The sequence below is a fragment of the Lithobates pipiens genome, unplaced genomic scaffold (assembly GCF_037356315.1).
Source record: "Lithobates pipiens isolate NorthernLeopardFrog02 unplaced genomic scaffold, aLitPip1_a1.2 Scaffold_22, whole genome shotgun sequence".
Taxonomy (NCBI): Eukaryota; Metazoa; Chordata; class Amphibia; order Anura; family Ranidae; genus Lithobates; species Lithobates pipiens.
The window spans coordinates 117908947-117935825 of NW_027507784.1; the positions used below are offsets into that span (position 1 = coordinate 117908947).

Sequence of the window (26879 nt, forward strand, 5' to 3'; positions counted from 1 at the left end):
TCCTTTGTTCTAAAATAACTTAAGCCATAATACTGGCTTCAATCAAACAAAATGTGAAATCAAGAAATTACAATTACTTCAAAAAACATTCAGGTAACAGTTACTAACAGATCATCTTCACTGTCAGTGTCAGTGTTGCCTAAGAACAGATAAGAGTGTAAATCCAAGGAGACAAGCGTTCGGATAGTTGTTGCTGCGAGTCTGAAGCTGGAACTGGTGCCCCTTCGCTTTGCGCAGCTTTGAAAAAGCTACCCAAGGTTCAGGTTGTGAATGTAGTGGCCACATCCCTGGATTGTACAGAACAAAGGACTGTTCCTTCCCCCTTGAGCTGGATGGGACTTTTTAAGACCACAAACACTGAAGTGCATTAGAAATTAGATTTTACATAAAGATAGATCACTCACATAATGATCAATGGTTAAAAAGCATAATTTGTTTTGCTTTGTTTGTCACATATATTATACCACATCTAGTGGTTTATGCCTTTAACCACTTGAGACCCGCGCTATAGCCGAATGACGGCTACAGCATGGATCTCCTTTTCCGGGACTACGTCTATTGACGTAGTCCCGTGCACGAGCGACCTGCGTGGCCCCTGAGGGGCGCGCGCGGCGCACTCTGTGATCGGCGAGTCTACGAGACTCGCCTGATTACCGATCCGTGCAAGGGGTCGATCCCGACCCCTTATCACGTGATCAGATGTCAGCCAATGACAGCTGATCATGTGATATAAAGGAGCCGGTAATCGGCTATTAATCCTCCTCGCGCTGATAGCGCGAGGAGAAAAAAAAAGCCGATCACCGGCGGCCGTGATCGGGACATCAGTCCCGATCACGGCCAGCCCTGCCAGTGCCCACCTGCCCCCTGCCAGTGCCCACCTGCCCCCTGCTTTGCCTGCCTGAATAAAAAATGTGTCCCCCCTGTCAGTGCCACCCAGCAGTGCCCACAGTGCCACCCAGCAGTGCCCACAGTGCCACCCAGCAGTGCCACCTAGCAGTGCCCACAGTGCCACTCAGCAGTGCCCCCAGTCTGCCTCAACAAAGGTGCTGCACCCCAGTGCCACATATCCGTGCCCAGCAGTGCCACCCATCAGTGCCCATCAGTGCCCAGCAGTGCCGCCCATCAGTGCCCAGCAGTGCCACCTATCAGAGCCACCTATCAGAGCCCATCAGTGGTACCTATCAGTGCCCCTTAGTGCCACCCATCCGTGCCACCCATCTGTGCCACCCATCCGTGCCATCTAAGCTGTGCCCGTCTTTGCCCATCAGTGCCGCCTTATCTGTGCCCATCGGTGCCGCCTTATCTGTGCCTATTAGTGCCGCCTTAACTATGCCTATCAGTGCCCACCAGTGTAGCCTATCAGTGCCCACCAATGCAGCCTATCAGTGCAGCCTATCAGTGCCCACCAGTGCAGCCTATCAGTGCCGCCTCATCAGCGCACTTCAATGAAGGAGAAAAATGACCTGTTTGCAAAATTTTATAACAAACTATTAAACATGATTTTTTATTTTTATTTTTTGCATCTTTTTTTGTTTGTTTAGCAAAAAATAAAACTCCCAGCTGTGATTAAATACCACCAAAAGAAAGCTCTATTTGTGGGAAAAAAATGATAAAAATTTCATTTGGGTACAGTGTTGTATGCCCGCGCAATTGTCAAAGTGCATCAGCGCTGAAAGCTGAAAATTGGTCTGGGACTGAGGGGGGTTTAAGTGCCCAGTAAGCAAGTGGTTAACCATTGATCATTGTTGTGTGATGATGTGATCTATCTTTTTATATAAAAATAAATCAATTTTCTAACACACTTCAATGTTTGTGGCCTTAAAAGTCCCATCCAAGGGGGATTTGGGAACAGTCCTTTGTTCTAAAATAATTTAAGCCATAATACACTGGCTTCAATCAAACAAAATGTGAAATAAAGAAATTACAATTACTTCAAAAAACATTCAGGTAACAGTTCATCTTCACTGTCAGACAGTGTTGCCTAAGAACAGATAAGAGTGTAAAATCCTAGGACAAGAGTCTGGATTGTTGTTGCTGTGAGCCTGAGGCTGCAACTGGTGCCCCTTCACTCTGTGCAGCTTTGAAAAAGCTACCCAAGGTTCAGGTTGGGAATGTACTGTAGTGGCCACATCCCTGGATTGTATAGAACAAAGGACTGTTCCTTCCCCCTTGGCCTTTGGATGGGACTTTTAAGGCCACACAGAAGTACGTTAGAATTGATTTATTTTTATATAAAGATACATCATCACATACAATGGTTAAAAAGATAATTTGTTTTGCTTTGTTTGTCACATGTATTATTATACCACATCTAGTGGTTATGCCTTTAAGTCTTTACCATTGATCATTGATGTTGTGTGTGTAAGGGCTTACCTAGATTGGAGTCCATGTTGCAGAGATGTAGTCTCACCCTTGCAAATAAACACAGCCCACAGTACTTATGCAAAACTAGACATGGCTGGAAGGCAGGCAGAATAGAACTGAGGTGTGGCTCAGAGGTAAGGTAACGGGAACAACTACTGGCAGTCATGAGTTCAATACCACCCAGAGCCACTAGAGGCGTGACTACACCTGGCTGTCCAAAATACACGGTAGGGACCGTGACAGTTCCCTCCCCTTAGGAATGCCCTCAGAGCATGGAACATCCTATTTCTTTTGGGCTTTCTTAGTTTTAGAAGTTCCAGTTGGGTAGGCTTTCGTCGCTCGCAAGGCTCTTTCGAAAGTCTTCAGGTCCTGCTTACAGACTATGGTGCCATTTGAGGCATACGTACAGTCAGGAGATAGCGGGATCACCGGCACAGGAACTTCAAGCGGGGTCACCGGCACAGGAACTTCAAGCGGGGTCACCGGCACAGGAACTTCAAGCGGGGTCACCGGCACAGGAACTTCAAGCGGGGTCACCGGCACAGGAACTTCAAGCGGGGACACCGGCACAGGAACTTCAAGCGGGGACACCGGCACAGGAACTTCAAGCGGGGACACCGGCACAGGAACTTCAAGCGGGGACACCGGCACTTCAACTGGGGAAACAGGCACCGACACTTCGAGCTGGATAGCAGGCAGAGATTCAGGGACAGCAGGAAGGATCCTAGAAGTACCCACTTGGAGAACCTTAGACCGAGGTGGGCGAATTGGACAGAGAGATATAAGATGCCCTCTCCCCCCACAGTAAAAGCAAAGACCACAGTCTCTCCTCCGCTCTCTTTCACCTTGGGATAGCTTGAGCCGGATGGCCCCTATCTCCATGGGTTCTACGTCTCCCAGGGAAGGTGTGCGTGTGACCTTAGGAGCGTCTAGGCTTTGTGGGGTAAGGACTTCAGCTTCATGACTTGGAACATACTGTGATGGCATGGAGTCGTATCTGTACCGGGTACTTCTGTCCTTGGATTCCCGCAGGCCACGCGAGCAAAGAGTAGACTTGGGAACTCTGGTCTTAGAAACACGAATGTAAGAATCCAGAGCAAACATGAATGCCTCCCAGCTATCCAAGACTGGACTCCTTTCCTGTAAAAGCTGATGAGCCCATGTTTTGCATTGTCCAGTGAGCAGGCTGATGGAAGCACGAATCTTAATAAAGTCAGTGGCATAGGTCCTAGGCTTAAGGGCAAACAACAGCTCACAATCCATCTTAAAACAAAAGAAGGATGCACGATTACCATCAAACTTCTCAGGCATCAAAACAAACGGTTCTGGACATGCAGGTTCCAGGGTTGGGTGTACTGTGCCTCTAAACAAACGGACTTCTTGCTGCAGCTCAGCAATGGTCTGGCCCAAGCTGGAGATTTGTAGAGCAAGGGAGGTGAGCATCCTGTACATCTCTGCGGACTCCCTGTTGGTCAGTTCATTATGTAAGGGCTTACCTAGATTGGAGTCCATGTTGCAGAGATGTAGGCTCACCCTTGCAAATAAACACAGCCCACAGTAACAAACAGATAAGCTACCTGGGCTGTGAATCTGTGCACAGGGGCTTGACAGGAATTTGCCAAAGGATTGTCCAGGTAAAGCCGTAGTCAGGGATTCCAGAAGACAGAATAAACGATATACAAGCCAGGGTCGGTAGCCGGGGTCAGTCTTGGAACTCAGGAACTCAGGAAACTTTGGCAACAAGAGACAATGAACTGACAAAGCCCTCAGAGTGAGGCAGTGTTTTATACCCTAGCTGATTAGGTAACCTGCCACAGCTGATCCAAGAGTGACAGGTACAAACAGAATTGCCCACAGTACTTATGCAAAACTAGACATGGCTGGAAGGCAGGCAGAATAGAACTGAGGTGTGGCTCAGAGGTAAGGTAACGGGAACAACTACTGGCAGTCATGAGTTCAATACCACCCAGAGCCACTAGAGGCGTGACTACACCTGGCTGTCCAAAATACACGGTAGGGACCGTGACAGTGTGATCTCTCTTTTTATGTAAAAATAAATCAATTTTCTAACACACTTCAGTCAGTGTTTGTGGCCTTAAAAGTCCCATCCAAGGGGGACTGGGGAACAGTCCTTTGTTCTAAAATAAGCCATAGTAGTACTCTGGCTTCAATCAAACTAATTTTAAAGAAATTACAATGAATGTAATGAAAAACAATTTGAAAGAAAAAAAATTACAATTACATTCAAAAAACATTCAGGTAGGTAGTATCATCATGATACTACCTGAATGTTTTTGAATGTAATTGTAATGTCAGATAAAGATAACAGATTTAAAGATTTTTAGCTAGAAACACAAGCCTATCCACATTTTGTGGCTTCAGTGCAGAACAGCGACAAGTGACAATGTTGCCCCCTGTGCTAAAAACCCTTTCAGAAGGGGAACTGGTTGCAGGAATGCAAAGGTATTTTCTGGCCAGTGCAGACAATCTCGGATACTGTTCCTTGTGAGTCTTCCACCAGACTAACGGATCATCTTCACTGTCAGTGTTGCCTAAGAACAGATAAGAGTGTAGTTCCAAGGACAAGCTTTCGGATTGTTGTTGGTGTGAGCCTAAGGCTGGATCTGGTGCCCCTTCACTTGCCGATTTGAAAAAGCTACCCAAGCTCTTTCGAGCCTTTTTTGCATGACATTGTCCACTAGGAGTTGTAGGGGGGCTTTCCTTAACTGTTGTTAGTTTTGACATCTCCTCTTTTAGCCTGTTCTGGACAGCAGTTTTGTTATTTTCATTAACGTAAGTCATCTTAAACCTGGGATCAAGGGTTGTGGCTATGTCGAGAAGGTCTTGTGTTTTTTGGTCCTGATATTTTTCCTCCAGATACCCCATTATCTTTGATTTCATTGTGCAAATAAGATCAGAGTCATCTTCCTTAACAGCCAAAACAGAAGACTGAAATAGGTGTAGAGCAGGTTTCACAGAAGAGACACTGACATATTGCTCTCCTGAAAGAGCATCTGTGAAGTCTGCCAGTGGGGTGAGAGTCTTGTCCACAGCCTCCAGGATCTCTAGGTCTTGCCATGTTGGCAAGAGGTGCCTAGCCTTGCGGTCAGAAGAGAGGACATGGGTGATGGCAGCTTGCTGCTCAAGTATCCTCCTCACCATAGCCTGCCTAGATCCCCACCTTGTTGGGGACTCTGTCTTGAGCTTGTGGTCTGGTAAACAGAGTTGTTTTGTGCCTCAGAAAGCTCCCTCTTCCTCCTCCAACTACAGCTAAAACACCCGACAAGCTTTTTGCACAAACCCATAGCACGCTCAATTCGTGGGTCCTTCATTGCATTCTCTATTGCGAGATGAAGCCTATGGCCAAAACACTGCAATCGTGTCCAGTGATTTATGGATATGGCCTTTACAATGTTGCTTCCGTTGTCTGTAGTGATGCACACAAGATTCTTCTCCTCCAATTTCCAGTTGATGAGAGCATTCTTTAATCCCTGCGCCAAAGCTTCGCCAGTGTGGTCCTCAGGGAAAAACCCAGTTTGTAGGCACCGACTTGTCATCTCAAAATCATCATTAATGAAATGGATTGTTAAACTCATGTATGGTTCCATTGCTCTGCTGGACCATAAATCTGAAGTTGCTGCAAAATTAACTATATCTTGCAATTCCGTTGCAACTCTTTCACGACATTTGACGTACAGACCAGGGATTGCAACATGTGAAAAATAAGTACGAGAGGGCAATTGAAAGCGCTTATTAAGGGTTTGAATTAGTTTTTTAAACCCCTCTTTTTCAACAGTGGTCATGGGAGCCATGTCTTTAGCCAGGTGAAATGTGATTGCTTCTGTTATTTCTTTGCACCTGAGAGAGTTTGTCGGGTACGGTGTTGCATTAAAAAATGTTCCTTTAATTGACGTTTGTTTCGTATGCTTGCAGGTACTTTGTGATTGAGCAGTATTCTTTTTCCCTACCGTCTCATATTCTTGTATGTGATTAGGTTTCAGGTGATTAAACAGATTGGTGGTGTTACCCTTTGGTGCACAAACAACGGCTAAACATTGCTTGCAGTAGATGGTTTGCTGAGTGTCATCATCTGGTTTGAATCCGAAATAAGCCCACACTTGGGAATAAGCCCCTCTTTTTGGAACAAAAAGATCTGGGTTTTTAATTTTATCAGACTCACTTGCGCATTGCTCTACCTCTGAGTCTGTGCCTGCGGCAGCCTCTGCACTTTCTGCAGGCAGGCACCCCCAGTGATTGTGCTGATACAGAAGACCCCATCTGGGCTAAAGAGTCCTGTGTATATTCTCCAAATTGCTAAGGTGCTGTTGCAGCTCTCTCTCTCTTTCCGTTATATTCAACTGGGTGTGATGTGGTGGACGGAAGCAGACAGATCTGTTGACCATGTTCTTGTTGTATGTACCTAGAGAAAACTAATTGAGAGCACACACTGTCATTTGTCTTAGTTTGAAAACACTGTTTTAAGTTTCAGCTAGCTTTATGCACATTGCACATGCATGCACTATTGCACTGACATTTAACCACTTGCTTACTGGGCACTTAAACCCCCCTCCTGCCCAGACCAATTTTCAGCTTTCAGCGCTGATGCACTTTGAATGACAATTGCGCGGGCATACAACACTGAACCCAAATGACATTTTTATAATTTTTTTCCCACAAATAGAGCTTTCTTTTGGTGGTATTTAACCACTTCCCGACCAGCGCACGACGATGTACGTCGACAGAATGGCACGGGCAGGCATATTGGCGTACATGTACGTCCAATATTTGTTGCCGCTGTGCCATCGGGAGCGCGCCGCCGGCGGCGCGCTCCCGCGCTGGTCGGGACCCCCGTGAGTCTGGTCGCGGGACCCGCAGACTCGATCGCCGCGGGCATCCCCGCGATCGTCTCACGGAGCGGCCGAATGGAGGAAATGCTGTATAAACAACATTTTTCCATTCTGCCTAGCAACTAGTGACGCTGATCTCTGCTCCATGTGATTGGAGCAGAGATCAGTGTACACTAAATGAAAGCCCAACCCCCCCACAGTTAGTAACACACCCCTAGGAACACTTAACCCCTACACTGCCACCCACTGGTTAACCCTTTCACTGCCAGTGTCATTTACACAGGAATCACTGCATTTATATAGCAGTGATTACTGTATAAATGACAATGGTCCCAAAAATGTGTCAAAAATGTCCGATGGGTCCCCCACAATGTCGCAGTCACAATAAAAATCGCAGATCGCCGCCATTACTAGTAAAAAAAAAAATAATAAAAAATTATTAATAAAAATGCTATAAAACTATCCCTATTTTGTAAACGCTATAACTTTTGCGCAAACCAATCAATAATCGCTTATTGCGATTTTTTTTACCAAAAATATGTAGAAGAATACGTATCGGCCTAAACTGAGGGAAAAAAATGTTTTTTTATATATTTTTGGGGGATATTTATTATTACAAAAAGTAGAAAATAATGCGTTTTTTTCAAAATTATCGCTCTATTTTTGTTTATAGCGCAAAAAATAAAAACCGCAGGGGTGATCAAATACCACCAAAAGAAAGCTCTATTTGTGGGAAAAAAAGGACGTTAATTTTGTTTGGGAGCCACGTCGCACGACCGCGCAATTGTCAGTTAAAGCGACGCAGTGCCGAATCGCAAAAAGTGGTCTGGTCTTTGACCAGCAAATTGGTCCGGTCTGAAAGTGGTTAATTACAGCTGGGAGTTTTATTTTTTTCTAAACAAACAAAAAAAGATGCAAAAAAATAAAAATAAAATCATGTTTAATAGTTTGTTATAAAATTTTGCAAACAGGTAATTTTTCTCCTTCATTGAAGTGTGCTGATGAGGCGGCACTGATAGGCTGCACTGGTGGGCACTGATAGGCTGCACTGGTGGGCACTGATAGGCATAGTTAAGGCGGCACTAATAGGCACAGATAAGGTGGCACAGATAAGGCAGTACTGATGGGCACAGATAAGGCGGCACTGATGGGCAAAGATGGGCACAGATAAGATGGCACGGATGGGTGGCACGGATGGGTGGCACGGATGGGTGGCACTAAGGGGCACTGATAGGTACCACTGATAGATGGGACTGATGGGCACTGATAGGTGGCACTGATAGGTGGCTCTGATAGGTGGCACTACTGGGCACTGATGGGCGGCACTGATGGACACTGATGGGCATGGATATGTGGCACTGGGCTGCAGCACCGTTGAGGCAGATTGTGGGCACTGATGGGTGGCACTGTGGGTAGTGATGGGTGGCACTGTGGGCACTGATGGGTGGCACTGTGGGCACTGCTGGGTGGCACTAGGGGCACTGCTGGGTGGCACTGACGGGGGGCACTTATTTATTAATGAGGTGGCACTGGCAGGGGGCAGGTGGGCACTGGCAGGGCTGGCCGTGATCTGGACTGATGTCCTGATCACGGCCGCCGGTGATCGGCTCTTTTTTTTTCTCCTCGCGCTGTCGGCGCGAGGAGGAATAATAGCCGATTACCGGCTCCGTTGTATCACATGATCAGCTGTCATTGGGTGACAGCTGATCACGTGGTAAGGGGTCGAGATCGACCCCTTGCTCAGATCCGTGATCAGGCGAGTCTCATAGACTCGCCGACCACAGAGCGCGCCGTGCGCGCCCCTCAGGGGGCGCGCAGGCCGCTTGTGCACGGGACGACGTCAATAGACGTTGTCCCAGCAAAGGAGGTCTGCGCTGTAGCCGTCATTTGGCTATAGCGCGGATCTCTAGTGGTTAAAAGGCAACAAACAGTGTTTTTTTTTTTTGTTTTTTTTAAGTCACACAACCTGGTGCTGTCATGGCTGGGCCCCTAACCGCTTGCAGATGACAGTCGGACAGGCTAGGCTATTAAAGAGGGTCATGTGAGGAGTGGACTTAAAATACTTGCAACAACCACTGTCCCTTAATATATTATGAATATTACCACAGTCTGAGTTAGCTAGCCTAGTACTAGTAGTACTCATATTATGAATATTACCACAGTCAGTCACAGTGACAGTCTTAGTCAGCTACCGTACCCATATTATAAATATTAGCACAGTCAGTCAGCTACCCCCCCAGAGGCCCAGACTGAGACTCTCTGTGTCGCACTAGCTGACTATGGTAATATTCATAAATAGGGGGATATCGGGGGGTAGCTAAGGGGGTAATATGGGGGTAGCTAAGCTGACTCAGTCAGAGTCAGACTGTCACTGTGGTAATATTCATAATATGGGGGTAGGTGACTCAGCCAGACTGTCACTGTGGTAATATTCATAATATGGGGGTAGGTGACTCAGTCAGACTGTCACTGTGGTAATATTCATAATATGGGGGTAGCTGACTCAGTCAGACTGTCACTGTGGTAATATTCATAATATGGGGTAGCGTAGCTGACTCAGAATGTCACTGTTACTGTGTGTGTGCTGTGGTAATATTCATAATATGGGCATTGGGTATCGTAGCTGACTCAGAATGTCACTGTGACAGTGAGCGTGACTGTGCTTGCTGCTGTGGTAATAATAATGATAATAAGGGGCAGTGGTCCACTGCTCGCTTGGCTCAATCACTCACACACAGGCTCACACAATACATGAATATACAATATACATGTGGTGGAAGGAGGAATCTCACTCACGTGTTGGAATTGGAAATCAGATCCGCGGCCTGCACACACTGCTGTGCTGTGTTCATTTCCCAGCCACAGTGAGGGTACCGCCCACGTCCAGGCATCACGACTTCCAGTTCCACTCCAGCGGTGTGTGTGTGTGTGTGAACTGCTCCGCATCTCGCTCTCCAATGACTGACATCAGTTCTGGTTGCTGAAAACAGAGTTACACGGCGCCGCTTACGTAGAACTGGCGGGAATATCAAAATGGCGGGAATATCAAAATCGCGGGTCATCCAGCCTGGAGATCGCGAGGGGGGGTGAATCGAGATTGCGATCTTATTACGATTAATCGTGCAGCTCTACTAGCTAGTGGCAATGCAGAGACAGGGTCACCACCATGCTCACCAATTTAACCTCCTCGCGCCCGCCCTATAGCCGAATGACGGCCGTAGAGCAGGCGCCTTCGTTCGGGCGGTCGTCCCTGGACGGCCCGATGTTTACTTCCGCAATGCGCGCCCCCGCGGGCGCGCATCGCGGAAGTTCTGTGTTCGCCGTGTCCCCCGGGGACAGGCAAACACAGATCGCTGTAAACGGCCAATCACAGCGGCCGTTTACAGCGTGATCGGCGTGTCCAATGGGAGATGATCTCATATGTAAACATATGAGATCATCTCTCGGCGCCGCTCTCCCTCCTCGCACAGACAGTGCGAGAGGGGAGAGATGAACGGCTGCAGCGGCAGCCGTTCTGCCTGTGGGATAGAAAAAAAAAAATAAAGTAAAAAAAAAAAATAAAGTTCCATCCTCCCCCAGCAGTGCCATCTGCCGCAATGCCATCCGCCCCAATGCCATCTGCCCCAATGCCATCTGCCCCAGTGCCATCCGCCCCAGTGCCATCCGCCCCAGTGCCACCTGCCCCCAGTGCCATCCACCCCAGTGCCACCTGCCCCCAGTGCCATCCACCCCAGTGCTACCTGCCCCCAGTGCCATCCACCCCAGTGCTACCTGCCCCCAGTGCCATCCACCCCAGTGCTACCTGCCCCCAGTGCCATCCACCCCAGTGCTACCTGCCCCCAGTGCCATCCACCCCAGTGCTACCTGCCCCCAGTGCCATCCACCCCAGTGCTACCTGCCCCCAGTGCTACCTGCCCCAGTGCCACCTGCCCCCAGTGCCACCTGCCCCCAGTGCCATCAGTGCCACATAGTGCCATCTGTCATCAGTGCCACGTATCAGTGCCATTTGTCATCAGTGCCACCTGTCAGTGTCACGTGCCATCTGTTGTCAGTGTCACGTGTCATCAATGCCACTTATCAGTGCCATCTGTCATCAGTGTCACGCGTCATCGGTGCCATGTATTAGTGCCATCTGTCATCGGTGCCACGTTTCAGTGCCACGTGTCTTCAGTGCCATGTATTAGTGCCACATGTCATCAGTGCCACGTATAAGTGCCACGCGTCATCAGTGCCACATATTAGTGCCATCTGTCTTCAGTGCCACCTGTCATCAGTGCCACGTATAAGTGTCCTCATTGCCACGTATCAGTGCCATCTGTCATCAGTGTCACGTGTCATTGTCCTGGTGCTTCAAAAGTGTAATAAATAGTCAACAAGTTAGATGTGTAACTTATGTTCCTAGAACACATGATGGCGCTCCCTGCATGTTGGGCCTCTCTATGTGGCCAGGCTGTGAAAAAGTCCCACACATGTGGTATTGTAATACTCAGGAGGAGTAGCAGAATTTATTTTGGGGTGTCATTTGTGGTATACACATGCCATGTGAGAGAAATAACCTATTACAATGACAATTTTGTGGAGAAAAATAAAAAAAATGAAAAATCTTAATTTTGCAAAGAATTGTGGGAAAAAAATGACAACATCAAAAAGCTCACCATGCCTCTTACTAAATACCTTGGAATGTCTACTTTCCAAAAAGGGGTCATTTGGGGGGTATTTGTACTTTCCTGACTTGTTCGGGTCACAAGAAGCGAGATCGGCCTCCAGTACATCAGATGTGATCAGTTTTGTGCGATTCGCACCACACCTTGTAGACTCTCTAACTTTCACAAAGACCAAATAATATCCACTAATTTGGGTTATTTTTACCAAAGATATGTAGCAGTATAAATTGTGACCAAAATTTATGAAGAAAAATTAATAATTTGCATAATTCTGTCACAGAAACAAAGAAATATGCGTTTTTTTTCAAAATTTTCGGTCTTTTTTCATTTATAGCGCAAAAAATAAAAACCCCAGAGGTGATCAAATACCACCAAAAGAAAGCTCTATTTGTGGGAAAAAAAGGACAAAAAATTCATTTGGGTACAGTGTTGCATGACTGAGTAATTGTCATTCAAATTGTGAGAGCACCGAAAGCTGAAAATTGGTCTGGGCAGAATGGTGTTTAAGTGCCCAGTAAGCAAGTGGTTAATAACTCAATGTTTGTGATATTTAGTATACATATGAGGTGTGACAATTTCTTTCCCCGAAATGGACTGTAAAAAAAATGTTTACTTACCTATACACTAGCAGCTGTTTACAACTTCAAAGTAGTCGCCTTGTGAAGGGACGCACTTCTAGACAACTGTGCCACTGCCGGAAACATTCCTGCAAGTCGTTTTCCAGAACACTGCACAGTATCTTTGACGTGGCATGCTGGAAGTCCAGAATGTCATCAGATTTGTCAGCACAACTGTGTGGGTCCTACATAGCACCAGCGATCTGCAACTGTAGGAGATGGTCCGGGTGCTTGCTGGACCTTCTTACACCCCTCACATTTTTTAAAATATTTTCTTATATCTTTTAATGTGACAGCAATGAAGAAATGACACTGCTACAGCGGCTTAGACATTAATGGCTGTGTGTTGAGTTATTTTGAGGGGACAGCAAATTTACACTGTTAGTGCCTAGAAAAAGTATTCATACCTCTTGAAATATTTCACATTTTGTCATGTTATAACCAAAAACGTAAATTTATTTTTGAGATTGTATGTAAAAAACCAGCATAAAGTGGCACATAATTGTGAAGTGGAAGAAAAATGATAAATGGATTTCAAATTTTTTTACAAATAAATATCTGAAAAGTGTGGCTTGCATTTATATTCAGCCCCCCCCCCCCCCCCCCGAGTCAATACTTTGTAGACCACCTTTCACTGCAATTACAGCTGAAATTCTTTTTGGGGATGTCTCTACCAGCTTTGCACATCTAAAGAGTGACATTTTTGCTCGTTCTTCTTTGCAAAATAGCTCAAGCTCTGTCAGACTGGATAGAGATCATCTGTGAGCAGCAATTTTAAAGTCTTGCCACAGATTCTCAATTGGATTTAGGTCTGGACTGGGCCATTCTAACACATGAATTTGCTTTGATCTAAACCATTCCATAATAGCCCTGGCTGTATGTTCACTCAATGACCCCCACAAACCCAATGCCCTGCAGCTGTTGGCTTCCCTTCTCTGCCCTCCTGTCGACTTTGGGAGCTGTAGGACATTGATAGAGGGATCGGTTTGTCCAAATATATCCCCTCTCTGCTTCTCCAACCCTCCTTTTAACGCTTCCCATCTCCCTGATTGCCCGGTGTCCCTTCCATGCAACTGCTGGCTGGCTCTCCCACCTCTCCCTCTCACCGACTGCTAGTGCAGGAAATGTGGTTGGAGGGGCTGCTCCATGCAGCTGCTGGTTGGCTCTTCCACCCCCCACTCTCCCTGGCTTTAGCCGCTGCTAGTGTGGGAGATCTGGATGGATTTCATCTAGAAGAATACAGACAGTGATCACAGTACTGATCGCTTCTGTATTCATTAATCACTGACAGATTGTAAACTGTGTCTGTTTGTGAATGAAATATAGAAAACACTGTTTACTACATTTAATTTTATGAACGAATAGTCCTATCTCATTCACCCAAAGTCTTGTCTTCAGTCCCTTTCTCTGTCTCAAAAAAATACATTTAGACCCCTGATGTCCCCCCATAAACACCCCCCCCCCCCCCCCATGTAAGTAAAAATAATAATAATTTAAAAAAAATAGTACCTGTAAAACAAAAACTAAAGTTGTAAAAAAAATTCAAACAAACAAAAAACATAGTAAGAGCCCTTGTTTTTGGCAGAACTGGATGGTGGTGGGAGTCAGCGGACAGAAAGGGGTGGTTGAAATTTAAATGGGGGGGGGGGGCGCCTAGGGTAGCAAAAAAACAAAATACACCACTGCACCTTTCCCCAGGGATTGGCCAGAGTTGCATAAATATTCAGCTGCTGATTAGACCCTTCCTAACCACCAACTTTCAGAACATTTCAGGACAGTCAGGGGGGAAGCAGTCAATCTTGCAGCCGCTGAAACACTGAACAGGATGTTATAATCAAACATAGCAATGCTGATTACAGTGAGCCAAAACTAAATTTGCCTAAGCCTAGCAGCTATCTAGCAAGGGGTGCTACATAAATGAGCAGATGTCAATGGTTGAGAAAACGTTCCTAAATGTATTTAACTTGGCATACCACCATGCACAGCATGTGCATCATGGTGCACTGCAGAGAGGGTTCATAGGCACCTATAGTATTTGTGCATTGGAGTGTTACTCTAAAATGGTCTCCAAACTTACCTCCACTGTGCAGTTTGTTTTGCACAGAGTGGCCCCCCGATCCACGTCTTCTGGGGTCCCCCTGTGGCGCTATCAGCTCCTCCCCGCAGCAGGAAACCACCTATGAGCACCACCACCACCTTATCAACCACCAGGTCAGCCTCTTAACCATTTTCCCCTGCTCCTCTGCACCCCACAATCCTCAGTAGAAACCCTGCAGCATCGGGGGGCTGGCACCGCACTTGATACACCTGCCCCAGCACCTCTTGCTGCCTCTGCAATTTTGGAAGACATAGACACAAAAGGATTGGACACATTCTCGGCAACTGATACCTTACATACAGACTGGGAAGACACTGACACACTAGGCAAACACACAGACTGGGAAGACGCAAGCACACTAGGCACACACACAAACTGGGCCACCACAGACTGGGAAGACACAGACATATTGGGTATTGGCACAGACTCAGATGGACTTACAGGCACCCCAGCTTCTGAGCTCTGAGCATACCCCATGTCCAGGCGGTAGAACTCTCTCATGAGCTCAGGCTTGTTGTGCATTACCTCAGAACACTGACTGTAAGGATGTCCCACCACATTGCAGAGATTGCACCTTATAATGTTTCAATCCTTTGCCAAATATCCTACACCCTGACACAGAGAGCACTTTATCACCGGACAGGAGGATGCAAGATGCCCTTTATCTCCACACTTGTTGCATAGCTTTGGTCAACCCGGGTAGAGGATGGTAAGACTGTCTCTCCCCAGGAAAGCTGAGGATGGCGGATGCTGGATGACCTTGTCAATGACTTTTAATTTTAACTGCACAGACCACTCTTCTGTCCATATTCCCTGATCATCCAAAATCTTCTTTAAGGGGCTCAGGCCATCTCCATACCTCCTCAACCATACAGATAAATCCCCTTGTGGTATGGACTCATTGCGGACAAGAATTGTCACCATTTTAATGAGGGGCTGGCGTGATACAAGCTTGGGGATGAGCCCTCTCCAGTTCGCCAGACCCCTATACTCGTGCTGGTATTTCTCCCAAAATATGTCCAAAGACTCTGGACGGATAAAGGATAAATCATACTCATAGTAACCGGCTGGACCAATCAGGGCAAAAGAAATCTGTGGGCCTAAAGCCTATCTGCAGAATTTTATCTACCACTGCCCCCCTATGCGGAGGAAGTCCTCCACCCTCCCATTTAAGCTGCACAACATTTAAACATTGAGGAAGATAAAAAAATGTCATATTCCTTCCTTGCTTGCTCCCCCTTCTCAGATCCTGTAGCAGCAACACCAGCATACCTTTTTTTTTCCACAGAACCAGTAATTGCAGTCTTGTCCTTAGACACAATCAAACCTGCTGACAGAGTGTCTGATTCAGGTGGGATAGCAGTCCTTGGATTAACAGAGGCGGGACCCACCCTCTCCCTCTAATCTGAACACGCAGCTTCTTTCCTGGGTTCAAGCACAGTCCTGTCCACTGCAGACTCCTGGAGATTTGTAGCACTACTGCACCCAGCATCTCCTCCACCATTCTAAGGAACAGCCGCTGTGTCTGGTCCAGGCAAAGTCACTGCATTGTCTATGGTGCTCCTCTGTGCAGAATGAAGCTGACAGTTATTCCCAAACACTCTCACCATTTTTTTTTAATCTGAAGCTTTTTTTCAGCAGATAAATGAGACAGTATTGTATGTTGGACATTGTCAATGGGTCTGGGCTGACTGCCCATAGCACTACACCCCTCAGAAAGCCCATTGTCATTAAAGTTCACACCACCATCTTGCACACACACTGTACCTGCTTGCTGTGCTGTTACTGCAATGTTATGGCTGGTGGTAGCATCAGACTTCCCCCCAGGTGTTGCAGACTTCATGGTGGATGTTGCTCTCTCCACAGGTCTCTCTTCCACAGGGCTAGGAACAGAATCCATATTCTCATCACCATCCAGGGAAGCCGCATCCAAAGGGGATTCCAGCTCAGTGATAAACTCCAGCATGCCAGTACCTCCCTCAACCTCCTGCTCAGATGTTCCATATTGCTGTTGTAGAGGGAGGGGGACAAAGGTCTCCACCATTGAGGGCTCAGCAGATACCTGAGGTGTTGAAGAGCTGGGCTCAACCTCCGGGCTCACTTTTTCACTCTCTGCTGACTCTGTCGGTTCCTGTATCTCCTCACTGATTGGATCACTTTCCATGCAGGAAGCAGCTTCTCGTCTCATTTGGCTGAAGTGTTCTTCATTACTATATTTCTCTTTAAATGCTCCATTATTTTCCTTCAGAGCACTCACCAGTTCTTTCTGCTTCCACACAGCTTGTTCCAAGTCTTTCAACTCAGGCCTAAGAGCCGGTATATTCTTGTTGAACACTTTGGCACAAACCAGCTTTTTTTTTCTTCTTAAATTCAGCTTTCAAAGCTAGCAATTTCTCCTCTCCTTTCTCAATCCACTTCAGCGTTTCCAACAATCCTCCATCTAAAGGCAGACAGGGACTCATCTCTCCTTGGGCAAGGCCCAGTGTCTTCCGTAGGCTGAGGCCTATCCAGGGGACACCCGCCAGGGTCATCCCCAGGATCCAGCATCCCTCCTGGGCACAGAAGCAACTTGGTCTCTGAAAGCACAGAAGCTAAGGAACCAGCAACCTCACACCTCACTGTCAGGAGATCAACAGGCAACAGCTACAGAGTCCTGATATTCCTCCATGCCTTTATCCAGGCCTCCTGCTGCCACCTGTCTTTCTCAAGACCCCGAATCTTCCCAACCTCACCCAGAATGTTCTGCATCACCACTTAGACGGGGAGGATTTTACCCCTTAAGGATACCTGACACCGTGCACTCCATATGAAATAACGGACTACTACGTTCCCACCATCCCCGTGCTGAGTTCCTGGGTCTGTACACCTCCTGGCTGCTGTGCCCATTATGAGAGTTTCCCACCATCCCTGTGCTGCGTTCCGACATCTGTACACCTGCTAGCTGTTGTGTCCATCATGAGGGGTTCCCACCATCCCTGTGCTGAGTTCCTGGGTCTGTACACCTGCTGTGCCCATTATGAGGGGCTCCCATCATCCCGGTGCTGAGTTCCTGGGTCTGTACACCTGCTTTGCTCATTATGAGGGGTTCTCATCATCCCTGTGCTGAGTTCCCGGGTCTGTACACATGCTGGTTGCTGTGCCCATCATGAGGGGTTCCCACCATCCATGTGCTGAGTTCCCGGGTCTGTGCACATTATGCTTCCCATCATCCCTGTGCGGAGTTCTTCTTTACAAGTGTGGTCTCAGATCTGGGCATTCCACTCTAGGGGTCCAATCACTGACTGCCTGACACCCTTTCCATTCCAGATTACTTTTTATCTCTTTCAAACTGTTCAGCAGCTCAGTACATTCTCGGCACTCATCCAATTCACAATAGTGTGAACCCAGCCTTAATCTCCACCCAAGCTACAGCTCAAAAAGAATCACCCCGTCCCCAATCTGCCACATAGTGTCACCTGTTCAGAGGTTAGGCCTACTAGTCCCTTCTTCCCAAACACGCATCACAACACTTACATACATATATGTTACTTGTCCTCCCAGTTCCTTCTTTCCTCTTTCTTAATTGACAAAAAGTCAAAATTCAACTATCCATAACTCTGTCCAGTCTGTTTAGGTTACATGTTTTTGAAAAAGGAGTGCATCTGAAACCACTGATACAGCAGATACTTTCTTAGATATCAGACACCTAAACTTAATCTACAAATAGAAGTTGCATCAAGAAACATTACTGGTACAAATCTAGTTGTAAAGTCAATCTGCCGCATAATCTTCATTGATAAACATTCTGCAATTATTAATATTTATGGCAATTACTTAGCATTTTTGCTTGCCTGAAATAAAGAAGTCAATCTCTGTTGTTTTGATTACACACAGCATGGCTCTCAGCAACCAGATGCACTTTATAAAATGAAGTAGTATATTGAAATTTTTTCAGGATGGAATATTGCCAGTTATGGCAAAGTACAAGCATTCATTCCCCTATATTTTCCTCGATTTGTATGCACATTTTAGAATTAATGTGCACATTCATTTTAAAATATGTATGCAGATAGAACAAACACTAACCTAACAGAGAGATGTTGACTGCCCTAACACTCGGATAAGTATTAAGAATTTTATGGCATCCATCTGTGCATGCTTTTTTTTCACTCTGAACCTCGCAAGTGGGAATAATAACTTTAGTATATATGATTTATTTTGCAACCATCTTCTTCTCTGTGCTGTCAAAACTGCTAACCATTCCCAAGGAAGTTCAATGAGCCCCATTTCTTTTTTTGTCCTGGGCTGGTTATAAAATGAAGAAATAAAGAATAGTTGTGGTGGGCAACATGGGCGCTCTCTTCTATAGGCTGGGTTCACACCTAAGATGGCCATAGATCACACAGAAACGCTGTTCTCCATTGCAGGGACAAATCATGGATGCCAACATTCAGCCCTTGCCCACTAAAGTAGAACAGTTGGTAAACTTTTAATCTAAAAACACAGATACTGGCTTGACTGTAGATCTCTTTAGTGTAGTATGCCTTATTGGAGGACATGTAGCTGTATTACTTTCTTCAACACCCACCCTGCTTGTTAGAAACACCAAAGGTGTTCTAAAGGGTTGAGGTCAGGACTGTGCAGGCCAGTCAAGTTCCTCCACCCTAAACTTTCTCATCCATGTCTTTATGGACTTTGCTTTGTGCACTGGTCCAGATTATTTGGTGGAGGGGGGATTATTGTGTGGGGTTGTTTTCCAGAGATGGGCTTGGTCACTTAGTTCCAGTGAAGGGAACTCTTAAGGCATTTTGGACAATTTTATGATCCCAACATTGTGGGAACAGTTTGAGGATGGCCCCTCAAACATGACTGCTCACCAGTGCACAAAGCAAGGTCCATAAAGACATGGATGAGCAAGTTTGGGGTGGAAGAACTTGACTGGCCTACATAGAGTCCTGACCTCAAAATGATAGAACACCTTTGGGATGAATTAGAACAGAGACTGTGAGGCAGGCCTTCTAGTCCACATCAAGTGCCTGAACTTACAAATGCGCTTATGGAAAAATGGTCAAACATTCCCATAGACACACTCCTAAACCTTGTGAACAGTCTTCCCAGAAGAATTGAAGCTGTTATAGCTGCGGGCTATAGGGTGGGCCAACGCAATATTGAACCCTACGGACTAAAACTGGGATGCCATTAGTTCATGTGTGTGTAAAGCAGGAGTGCCCAACCTTTTTAAGAGTGAGGGCCACTTAAGCAACTTGGTAACCAGTCACGGGGCCACAATGAACCGAGCAGGCGGATGACAGGTCACGGCTACTCTATAGGCTCTCCGATCCGATCCACCCAGATGGAAGGGGGGCGAAATCCCTTCTATTTTTTTTATCAGATTTTTAGGACCGGATTGGAGGCAGGCGAGATTAATCGGACAAAAGTCTGTTTACATCTGGCGCTCTGTATAGGTAAATTGAGGGTCCGATTGTGTAAGGCCGATCATGTGAAAAGGGCCTAAACTGCTTTCACACTGATGATTACCACACCGCAGGTGCAGCATAGTGCACCTGTGTTTATTCTGTGGGTTAACTGAACTTTGCCATAGACTCTGCCTGTGGCAAAATCGGCTTATGGGCTCTGCTTTGCAGCCGTTTTCTTCTTCTACCATCAGCTTCATTCACAACACCGATGCTGTGGTATGGCGGTTCGGCAACCTGCGATCTGGGCTTGCTAACCTGCCATTCCAGAGCAGGAGGTCGCGGGCCACATCAAAGGGCTCCGCAGGCCACTGGTTGGCCACCCCTGGTGAAAAGGCAGGTTTTACAATACTTTTGGCAATATAGTGTATGTATGTAAGTGTTGTGATGCGTGTTTGAGAAGAAGGGACTTTTCTTACATAGAAGGCCTAACCTCTGAACAGATGACAAAAGGGGGTTGATTTACTAAAGCTGGAGAGTGCAAAATCTGGTGCAGCTGTGCATGGTAGCCAATCCGCTACTAACTTCAGCTCATTCAATTTACGAACTAAGACTGGGAAGCTATTAAAGTTCATGTGCGTGTAAAGGCAGGCATCCCAATTCTTTTGGTAATATAGTGTATATTTGTTACTTGTTCTCCCAATTTCATTCTCTCTTTCTTTCTTGACAAAAAGGTCAAATTTCAACTATCCGTAACTGTCCAGTCTGTTTAGGTTACGTGTTTTTGAAAAAGGAGTGCATCTGAAACAGTTGATGCAGCAGATTATAATTGTACCAAATTCTTATATGCTTATGCCATTAAAAGGTTTGTTTTAAAATGAATATACGATTTTGCCAAGCAGAGGAAATCAACAGATTCAATGAACTATGGTATACTCTAGAGATCACAATAAAACCCACACAAAAAAAAGTGGCTCTTCATTATGGTCCTGACAAAATATCCCCTCATCAAAAAAAATGTTTTTAGAATTTTTTCACTGATAACTTTATTGGGGGTTGTCATGGGCACCTCTGAAATCTATCCTGTAAGACCCCTATTACAGCTTGACAAGTTCAATAAATAAGTAAAACTGTTTACTTAAAATGCAGGATATAGCCAAAACCCTGACGATTTATAATTTTTTTGAAAATTTTGAAAAACAACATACAAACATAATGAGTGGGTATGGACAGACAAACAAACTAGAAGACTTGTACGCAAACCACAAAAATGACAACTTGGTATTACTTCAAATTTCTAAATATTTCAAGAGAATTTAAAAATACTGTATAGGGATTTTGAACAAGATTGCAAACATACACAAGTCATTCAATTAACCCCTATTTCCCAAACAGCTGTCATCAACTTACTGACAACTACCAGGGTTAGCAATCACTACCCTGTTTCCCCGAAAATAAGACCTAGCGTGATTGTCGGTGATGGCTGCAATAGAAGCCTTATCCCCCAAATAAGTCCTAGTTAAAGTCCTTGTAGGTCTTATTTTCAGCGTAGGGCTTATTTTCAGGGAAACAGGGTGGGGATTATTTGGGGGGGTAGGGCTTATATTGCAGCCATCACTGACAATCACGCTAGGTCTTATTTTCGGGGAAACAGGGTAGTGTATGATGTCAGAGAAGAATCCTGCACTCCTGCTCATCTACTGTTTGTACTGACACAGGCACATCTAGGCCTGCTATAGTGTAAGATGTATTTTTATTACAGCTGCCATTAACTGGCCACTCTACTGTATCCAAAAAGGACTACCAGACTTTTGCTGTTTAAACTGCACTCCAAAATGACACCTAGGCACCTTCAAAGCCATCATATGCTTTTACAACCACTTATTGGGCCCTGTTCAGGTTTAACACCCCAGTGCCCAACTTGTGACCCAATGGCCCCCATGCGTACCATTAGTATTAGTTGTGCCACTCATGAGCCCAAGCAGTCAAAGATGGGAGCATTCATTTTTAAGTTGACTTTAATGACAGTGATCTCTAGCAGGCTATCAGATCTAGGGAACAGAAGGGCGCCAGACCGTCTGATGAAGAAGCTGTAGCTTCAAAATGCATTACCATTCCTTGCCACTGTGAATAATCACATTTCCTGTTCCTGTGAAGTCACAATCAGCTGCTCTTGTTTCCTGCCTCCTGGTTCCCAGCATTCTCTGGATCCCTGTAAGATCACACCAGTGCCCCAGGCTGCAAAGGGAAGACATTTATGAGACTCCAGGACTGGCGATTTTTATTGCATACTGAACTCATCTAATTTAACCTGTGAGTTACTACTTGTTTTTATTAAATATATGATTTATACTGCACTCAGTCTGTCTTCCCCTCTGTTCGCATTTATACACAGAGCTCATCGCTTCACTCTAAGCCCTTGTACACAAAGTCGGAGATTCCGACAACCAAATCCATCGGATTCTGCCCGTCAGATTTTGTCGGACGGATCTTGTCCGAAACTGTTGCATACACACGGTCGGACGAAGTTGTCGGAAAATCTGATCGTTCAGAACATGATGACGTTATTTCGTTACAACTTGACTATGTTCAGGCTAGTAGCCAATAGCTTTGATGTAGGAATTTGATCTGAGCATGCGTGGCACTTTGTCTGGTCAGAATTCTCTACACATGATCGGAGTATGTTTGATTGGAGCATTTTGTCGGAAAATATTTCCAGCAACTTGGAAAACTTGGTCCTACGGAAGCAGTCCGATACATACCACACACAGTCGGATTATCCGACTAAACGGTCCGATAGGACACATTCCGACGGATTCTCCGATCGTGTGTACAAGGGCTAAGGGAGCTGCCTCCAGGTGCTAATCATACAAGATCTCGGATCATTTATGGACATTATGTTTTAAACAAATGTTTTAATATTATGTGTGCTTATTCACACACATTTTATGTATACCTATATATTCCAGTTGCTATATAATTTTATGTTATCACCATATCTAGCGCCGCTGTTCATCCCTGATCTAGTAGGTTGACTACACTTGTGTTTGTTGTCCTAATTATAGACAAAAATCCCATTGGTATTAATGAATGCTAGCTCAACTTCAGAAAAACACATTAAATAATGAATATGCATGCCTGTGGAGTGTGGACCAGGCTTAAAAACCCCCCCAAAAAACTGGGCTGTCATTAAATGCTTACCACGTGAAATAGGGGCTTACTAAGACATACAAATATATTTGTCACTGTTGAAAACATCTATTTACTCATCTGTTTGGGTTATAAATAGGGTACAGGAGGATCATTTTCTTAGCACTCAGAGCAAGTTTGTTTATTTGTTTGACCAACATTTTCTAAAAATGCAGTCATGTTTGTTACATGTACCCGAGCAACTCAACTTTATGTGGAAGCCAGCCAAGACATTAACCAATAAAGGTGTAGAAAAACAAAAAATGTTTTTCCATGTTCTTGCATTGCATAACTTGGCATAAGCCATTGTCAGACTTGGGTCAGTAACAACGATGATTGAACAGCCTATGAGGCCCAACATGTTGTCAGCACTACTATGATGGAACTCTCTTTTACTGTGCCTTAATTAGGTTGTAGGTTGGGTTAATTTAAACGGCTGACTAAATGTTGTAATGTAATCAGATTTTCTGACTTGACACACGTTTTGTATCATTATTGAATATGCTTATTGTTATGCACATCCTTTTCATTTTGAAATAAAGAAGAATTAAAAATAAAAATAAAAATAAAGGTGTAGAAATACATGTCCAATTCTCAAGGAAAGAAATTAGGTCCTACAATTCATCCTTTTAAAACAGGGGTTCTCAAGTTTTTCAAAGGACCAGCTCACTGTTCTTCAGACACTAGTGGGGGTAGACTGTGGCCAGTAAATGTCCTAGCATTAGTGGTTAGTTTGTGTAAAAGATGCATCAGGGTTGGTGGTTAATGGGAGTAAAAAAAATGACCTAGAGCCTGTGGTCAATGGAAGGAGAAATAGTGCATCTTTGTTGGTTTCAGTGGGAGGAAGAATACTCCACTGTTGTTGTAAAAGGGATGAATAATTATTATTATTGGTATCATTGGGAAGAATAGCCCCCCATCATTGAAGTCAGTGAGAGGAATAATGTCCTATCCTTCGTGTCAAGAGGGAAGAAATAGCGCCCTATCGTTGGTGTCAGTTGGAAGAATAGTGCTCCATCATTGGTGCCAGTGGAACAATTGCACCCATCATTATATTAGTGGAAATGGGAAGAAAAGTGCCCCATTGTTGCTGTCAGTGAGAAGAATAATTCATCATTGTTGGTGTCAGTGGGGTGAATAGTTCCCTATCACAGATATCAGTGGGAGGAATAGTGCCCCATTGTTGGAGTTTTTAGTAGGAATAGTGCCTCTGCCATCAGTGTTACCAGGAGGAATAGTGCCCCATTGTTGGTGTCGTTAGGAGGAATAGTTCCCTATTGTTGGTGTCAGTGGGAAGAATTGTGCACCATTTTTTGCATCACTGGAAGTAATAGTACCCCGTCATTGATGTCAGTAAGGGGTATAGTGCTCCATTGTTGGTGTTAATGGGATTGCCGGGCAAGACATTATTCAAGAGATGCCTGATGCCTAAGGTACATTACTGTTGATGCAACACTATCCATTTTAGCCTCTGCTTTCCTTCTCCTTTTCCCTGGTGAAACCAATCTACTCATTAGGTGGCCAAAGTACAAAAAGTATATCTACAGTATCTCACACGGCACTCATACATCTATTTCCCAAAGACAACCTCTGGATATGATGCTGAGCACGTGCACTCAACTTCTTTGGTTGACCATGGCGAGGCCTGTTCTGAGTGGAACCTGCCCTGTTAAATCGCTGTATGGTCTTGGCCACCGTGCTGCTCAGTTTCAGGGTCTTTGCAATCTTCTTATAGCCTAGGCCACCTTTATGTAGAGCAACAATTCTTTTTTCAGATCCTCACATAGTTCTTTGCCATGGGGTGCCATGTTGAACTTCCAGTGACCAGTATGAGAGAGTGAGAGCGATAACACTAAATTTAATACACCTGCTCCCCATTCCCACCTGAGACTTTGTAACACTAACGAGTCACATGGGAGGAAAAATGGCTAATTGGGCCCAATTTGGGCATTTTCACTTAGGGGTGTACTCACTTTTGTTGCCAGCGGTTTAGACATTGGTGTGTTGAGTTATTTTGAGGAGACAGGAAATTTACACTGTTATACAAGATGTACACTCACTACTTTACATTGTAGCAAAGTGTAATTTCTTCAGTGTTGTCACATGAAAAGATAAATAAAATATTTACAAAAATGTGAGGGGTGTGCACACTATTGTGAGATACTGTATATCCAAGAACTAAAATTTAATAAATTGAAGCTTAATAGTTCTTGGATGTGGTGGCTGTATATGTTTTATTTTTATTTTTTCAGGCTATTTAGTTTCATCATATGATGCCACTAATAACCTAGTTCCTATACACTCATCGTAATTTATCTTCTGCTTTACACTGCAGAACACTTCCCACTTTCCTCCACCCCATAAAACAAGGGGGATGTTTTTTAAACTGAGCAAGACTTATAACACTATTTCATATTTTAGTACAACAGAGTCAAAGCGCACAGGAAGTTACAAGCTCTTTGGATTTCTGACAGAATTAATAGATATTTAAAGTATAACTAAAAGCAAAACTTTTTTTTGTTTTAGACAGAGTAAGGCTCGGTTCACACAGGGGCGACTGCGATCCGACTTGAGGTCGCCCCTGGTCGCCTCAGGTCGGACAACATTTAAAAATCAATGTAGGGCTGTTGGGGGGTGGAGTACCATGACGTAGGCGCGCGGTGAGGACGATCTCCGCATCCGCCTCCTCCCTCCGAACGAATGACCCACTGGATCCCCGCGGGAAGACGCAGCCTATGACAGACGCCGACGTATGAGTGGAGCGCCGACGCCGGGTCCGAGATCGAGGCTTGGACACGAGGAAGACCCGCAAGCTGCACGGCAGACGCCATAGACGCTATAGAGAGAGCCGAGACATGGTAACCCGAAGCCGCGCCTGACCAGGGCAAAGGGGAGAAACAGCCTGACAGCTCAGCAGACGGCCCGGGGATCAGCTGGTCGGACCCCAAACTGGTAACATCAACAGGTCGAGTGTCAGCCAAGGACCCAGCAACTGGAAGCAATGCGGGACGGAGCTTGAGCGTAAAGGTACCGGACGGGGTAGGGGGATGGAGCAGGAACCTGATATGAAGTGAGTAAACTGCCATACATTGCTGCATAAGGATCCTACTGAAAAAGGACTGATATAGAAATGATTGCAGACGATCTGAAGTGATAAGATGTAAATTGGCTGACCTGGATTGGCATGTCTGTTCATTAAGAGGGGAAAAGGGCTCTGTCATCCCCCAAACTATTGAGATTCAAATTACCATAGCCCTTTAGACGGTAAGGTGCAAAAGGTATTTCAGCCATGAAGCAAGTAAAATAAGCATTGTGATTAACTCTGAAACTCTATAGACCGTCCTGGAAATATATGGGTGGATGATGGAGGGTGAACATTCATAGAAGGTCTACATACGATTCCCTGACCAGACCAGACCCCCCCCCCCCAGAATGAAGGTACTCCCCCTACCTGAATGTTAAGAAAAAACTACATGGAAGTAGAAGTGACTCTTTATGAACTGTGGTAGAGTGGAGTTCGAGTGCCGGTACCTGGCCTGGCAGTCGGTGACCAGAGGGCCTCTTTTTCAGGAGTGGGGAAAAGTTTTATCTGAGATACACATATCCCCTTACCTCCTCTCGAGTTTATCTCTCCAAAACCTTGCCTCAGAAGAGCGAGTAGGATCTAAACCCCTTTTAGGTAGTAGAAAGACATCAGCCGAGACCAT

General features: G+C 45.4%; 1 protein-coding gene across 1 annotated transcript; it reads right to left on the bottom strand.

The window, feature by feature from the left end:
- Positions 1-4695: 4695 nt before the first annotated feature.
- On the bottom strand, positions 4696-26879 carry LOC143925687 (E3 SUMO-protein ligase ZBED1-like). The gene is made up of 5 exons (XM_077450149.1): positions 26785-26879; positions 16692-16896; positions 16358-16598; positions 5666-6595; positions 4696-5576 (listed from the first exon to the last, which is right to left on the bottom strand). Exons 1-5 carry the CDS (start codon positions 26877-26879, stop codon positions 4696-4698), a joined length of 2352 nt encoding a protein of 783 aa, XP_077306275.1.

Excerpts from the sequence above, each read along its gene's own strand:
- LOC143925687 (XM_077450149.1), bottom strand. The coding sequence starts at position 26,879 with ATGGTCTCGGCTGATGTCTTTCTACTACCTAAAAGGGGTTTAGATCCT. Across the intron at positions 16,897-26,784 it reads AGAGATAAACTCGAGAGGAG|GCCTGAGTTGAAAGACTTGG; the intron begins GTAAGGGGATAT and ends ACCGGCTCTTAG. Across the intron at positions 5,577-5,665 it reads ACGAATTGAGCGTGCTATGG|ACCACAAGCTCAAGACAGAG; the intron begins GTTTGTGCAAAA and ends TCTGTTTACCAG.